The sequence below is a fragment of the Macrobrachium nipponense genome, chromosome 47 (assembly GCF_015104395.2).
Source record: "Macrobrachium nipponense isolate FS-2020 chromosome 47, ASM1510439v2, whole genome shotgun sequence".
Classification (NCBI taxonomy): Eukaryota; Metazoa; Arthropoda; class Malacostraca; order Decapoda; family Palaemonidae; genus Macrobrachium; species Macrobrachium nipponense.
Window position 1 is genome coordinate 9,317,026 of NC_087222.1, and position 5,085 is coordinate 9,322,110.

General features: G+C 38.8%; 1 protein-coding gene across 1 annotated transcript; it reads right to left on the reverse strand.

Moving 5' to 3' along the window:
• Positions 1-1,559: 1,559 nt before the first annotated feature.
• Positions 1,560-5,079, reverse strand: LOC135204692 (gastrula zinc finger protein XlCGF8.2DB-like). The gene has a single exon (XM_064234849.1). It carries the CDS (start codon positions 5,075-5,077, stop codon positions 4,367-4,369), a length of 711 nt encoding a protein of 236 aa, XP_064090919.1. The 5' UTR covers positions 5,078-5,079; the 3' UTR covers positions 1,560-4,366.
• Positions 5,080-5,085: the final 6 nt, after the last annotated feature.

Below are 5,085 nucleotides of genomic sequence, written 5' to 3' on the forward strand. Positions count from 1 at the left end.
CCAAAGACAATACTAATTCTTTATTTGGAAATCATACAAAAAATACACAGGAACAAGAAAAGTGGAGAAGGCAAAGGAAAGTTTCTTAACCTAGCACTATACAGTGTTCATTGAGAACAATTGTAAGAAAAAAAATAAAGGTAATTTATTTTACCTTTGCATAAAGGTTACACAACCATTTTGCATCAAATTCACTCTAGCCAAAATACTCTGGCTCTGCCTTGGCTTCAAATAAAGACTCTGCAAATGAAGAGCCTTCATCTGCATTTTCAGTGAGACCCTCCTCCAGATTCTCCTTCTCTTCTTTGAGTAACAGCAATGATGATGGTCATGAACTGGATCATAAAAATATAAATATGGTTTATCTTTTTATCGTCCCTTAGGTTGCCGTTGCCTTATTTCTATAGATTTTGCGGACAAGTTCACAATAATTATCTCCACATCAAGTGCTACTTACTTTGGGGTGCAAAACATTAACAAATCTGTCAGTGCAACTGAACATCCTCTCTGATGATTGACTTTGCTTGTGCATTTTGACACCTGAAAAACAGTCTAGCATTCAGAACCAATGACTGTGATTTGCAGAATACAAGACAAAAGTACAACATGCAGTGTAAAAGAACAATATCTATCCTCCATGAGTGCTCACATATGTTATGAATCTACAAGAGAAAAACTGTTTCAACATCGTGTGGAAGAATGGTGTCTTTCTTCTGAGTTAACACATTCATTCTAAGATGAACCTAATGAAAAAGAACTCTCGGAAACCAAGTGCAGATACAGGATAAGACTTTTTTCTAGCATGAGGTTTCACACACCTTTTGAGACACCTTCATTCAAAACAGACGCAGAAGTCAAGTTAAATAAAATCATGTAATAAAAATTACTTGAACAGAGATCAAGTAAACAGTTTCTGTCTAGTGTGAATTCTCTTGTCTTGTGAGAGGACTTGATTGAGAAAAACTTCTTTGACATATAGAGCAACTATATGGTTTCTCTTTTGCTTATGTTATTCTTAATTTTCAATTTATATCAGGGGTGCAATGGGCCCCAACCTGGGGTCTATGGTTGCACCTCTATATTCCACTAGCCTTATATCCAATGGCTCGTTTCAAGGTGTTTACCATTGCTTTGAGGGCACCAATCTGCACCTCATTTATACTGGGCAACTTCGTATACCCTGAAGATATTTTCTCTGATTTTTCTTTAAAAGACTTGTTGCTCCTACCATCAAAGGTATTATTCTTTTCTATTTCCTTCAGTTCCCATGTGCTTTTCAGGTCATTTTTCCGGTCTTGGTATTTTGTTATTTTAAGCCTTTCAGCTCTATGAGGCCAAAGTCACTGGTACTGTCACACCTATAAACTTTACTGTTTATTCCTCCTTGTTTTTCCCAGATCATAATATTCAGTCTCATAGCACCTCCTTCTATATATCTTCCTATAGGAATTTCTTTTTTGTCATAAAAGATAGGTAACAGCCCTATTGGAGGGTGATTGGATCTTGGTTCATGCTCCCACACTTCCCTTTCACTTCAATTCTGTATTCTTCGTGTATTTTCCAATGTATATATTTACAGATATTGTTGTGGTGGGCTGCAAGCAGAGTCTAGCAGGTTGATATCAAATGACTAACACTCTCAATCACTGCTTGAAAAAACCTACATGGATCATTTGCTGATATGCTTGGCATTTTCTTGAAGCTGTTTGTTAGGAAGCCTTGATCTTGTGCTCCTATTATCAGTCTTTCTCCATCATAACCTAGATCTCCATTTCTTATCCATCTGAGTGACTCTTCTTTGTCTAGGTAACTTTTTTCCAGTTCGTCTTGAAATCTTCCTGCCCTTCCATGGTCTTTCTACCTTTCCATTCTAAGTTTCTCCTCTCTGTGACTGTATTTCTGCTTGGTCTTCCTGGCTATCGTTTTTGCTGGAGTCTGTTCAGCACCCTCTGTGTCTTCTAGCAGATCTCCGGCGAAGTTCTTAGCCTGCTTTGTTACTGATGTTAGTTGGCTCAGGGCTCCGTTATGGTGTTGGGTAACCTTTTTGATGTTTTCATCCTCAGAGCTTTTTAAGTTTTACCCTTGACTTATTATTGCTGCTCTGTAGGCCTGGTTGATCTCAGCCAGGCCTAATCCACCTTCTCTGTGAGCGAGGTATATTATGTCCATGCACTGGTGTCTGTATGTGACTTCATGTAGGGTGAGAATCTTTTAATATCCATCCTGTCTAACTCAACTTGTGGCCAGTCTATAATGCCAAAACCACATGTCATCAATGGTATTGCCAGCTGGTTTATGACAGTGATCTTGTTCTTTGGTGTTAATTCTTTAAGTGGCTGATGTATTCTTTCTTTATCTTTTCTCTCACTTTCTTGTGTTCTATACCAATGTTTTCTTCTATTCCCAAGTACTCCTCTGCCTGGTCTTCAACAGATATGCCTTCCTCTACCTTTATACCTTCTGATGTTACTCTCTTCTTTCTCTTTATTGTACTCGTGGCACTCTTGTCCAACCCAAATTCCATGCAGGTGTCATTTGAAAATTGGTGGACTGTCCTAACTTGTTCTTCCAATTTCAGGTCATCCATGAAGAGCAGGTGGGTGATTCACTCTTTTATTCTGTTTTCTGCTTCTGCTTTTGCTTAGGTTATAGCCAGTGTTAATGTTGTTCAAGATTTTACTAAGCAGATCTATGGTCAAGCAGAATAGAAGTGGTGAGAGGCTGTCACCCTGGAATATTCCTCTTTGGATTTTTAAGTCTGGAATTACTATCTGGCCCTCAGGGTGTTTTAGACAGAGTGGTCTTCCACTTACTCATCTGTGCTGCCAAGAAAGATCTTATTTCCTCATTGATGCTGTCTAATTCCATAGATTTGAATATCCAGGTGCATGGCACGAAGTCAAATGCCTTTTTGTAATCTATCCAAGCCATATTAAGATTCCTTTGTCTTTTCTTCTTACAATCTTCTAATATTGTTTGTTTATTAGCAGTTGATCTTTAGTACCTAGTTTGTTTCTTGTGCATCTCTTTCGTTCTTTTTCCACATATTTGCCGTGATCTAGATGTTCATAGATCTCGCCTGCTATGACTCCTGTGACTCATTTGTAGGTTGTTGATAGACAGCAGATGGCCCTATATTTGTTAGGGAGCTCAGTCTCAGAGCTCTTAGGTAGAAGGTTGGTGCTTCCTGTTGTGAGCCACTCTGCTGAGTGTAGTCTTGAAATTATTATATTCTTTTATTTTCTTTGTTACTCTTTCGATGGTGAACCTTATTGGTGGGATTTGCTGTTCTTCTGCCTAATGGTGTCAATCCATGAATTCTCTTGGTGTTGTCTAGGGTCTTCAAACAGTGGCTTCCAAAATTTCTCTAGGTCTTCCTTGCTCGGAGGTGTTCGTACCTCTACTGATTCTTTCGTGATGTACCTATACACAATCTTTGGATTTTCACCAAACTGCCTATTTATTTGTTTTACATTTATCTTCTGTTGTTTTTTTTCCTATTTGTGAAGCTAGGGCCTTTATATTGGCTTGGTGATCTGCCAGTTTTCCACTCATTTGTTCATCTCCTATTCTCTATTTTTTCTTTATTTTCCTTATTTTCTTGAGCAGATTTTGTGAGTGATTTTGATCAGAGATCTCTGCCTTAACCTGTTAAGCGTCACCCACGTAATAATACGTTTACCGCGATCTACTCGGTAGCGCCTTCAACGGGATATTACTTTCAAGACTTTAACTGTGCTTGTCAAGCCGTCAGCCCCGTAATAATACGTTTACTCATATAGAAAGTGTAGGAACATCATTTGGTAACACTCTCAGCACACAGGAAACTTATTTCCAGCCTGGCAACTCTTTCCTGGTGGTCGCTTATGCTAGAAAACTGCGTGTCCCTGCTGGTTTCCTTTCAGTACGCTTCAGGAGTTTATCGAGACAAAATATTTTATCACGTCTTTCACAATGAATGTCCCAAAGAGGAGGCCTATTTCTTCAAGTGAGATCAATCAAATACTAGATGAGGAGTCTGATATTGATAACCTATTTGATGATGAGAGCTCTAGTTCTGAATCCTCCAGTGATGAGGATACAAACTTTTCTTCCAAAGTGGGAGTGAAGATGACTTTTCTTTGCCGAGTGACTGGACTCCAAGAGAGAGAGAGAGAGATCCCTTTACTTTGATTAATTTTTTTTACTCCAACATTTAATAATTTCCTACACTTAACTACAGTATGAATAATAAGCATAAAAATCAATATTAACTTTGAAAAACTATCATCAGTGCTATGATCGCTGATTACAAAAAAAGAGTGACGGTACATTAGCAGCGAGCTCATCCGGGGCGGACGCTTAACAGGTTAACTGGTTTATTTTATCATGTTGTTTCTTTTTCCTCTCCAGTATGCAACCTCATATGATGTGTAAGACTTGGTTTGTGGGAAAATGCTTTCCCACATTCCTTGCACGTGAATGGCTTCTCTCCAGTATGGGTTCTCATATGAATTGTAAGATGTGATTTATGGGAAAATGCTTTCCCACATTCGCTGCACACATATGACCTCTCTCCAGTATGCAATCTCATATGACTTGTAAGATTTTGTTTCTGGGAAAATGCTTTCCCACATTCCTTGCACGTGAATGGCTTCTCTCCAGTATGGATTCTCATATGACGTGTAAGATGTTGTTTGTGGGGAAATCCTTTCCCACATTCTTTGCAGATGAATGGCTTCTCTCCGGTATGAAATCTCATATGTCTTGTAAGATTTGGTTTCTTGGAAAATGCTTTCCCACATTCCTTGCACATGTATGGCTTCTCTCCAGTATGCAATCTCATATGACTTGTAAGACTAGGTTTCTGGGAAAATGCTTTCCCACATTCCTTGCACGTGAATGGCTTCTCTCCAGTATGGGTTCTTATATGACTTGTAAGATGTGGTTTCTGGGAAAATGCTTTCCCACATTCGCTGCACACATATGACTTTTCTCCAGTATGCAATCTCATATGACTTGTAAGACTTGGTTTCTGGGAAAATGCTTTCCCACATTCTTTGCAGATGAATGGCTTCTCTCCGGTATGAAATCTCATATGTCTTG

What these genes read in the sequence shown, in the direction of transcription:
- LOC135204692 (XM_064234849.1), bottom strand. Translation starts at nt 5,077, where the DNA reads ATGAGATTTCATACCGGAGAGAAGCCATTCATCTGCAAAGAATGTGGG.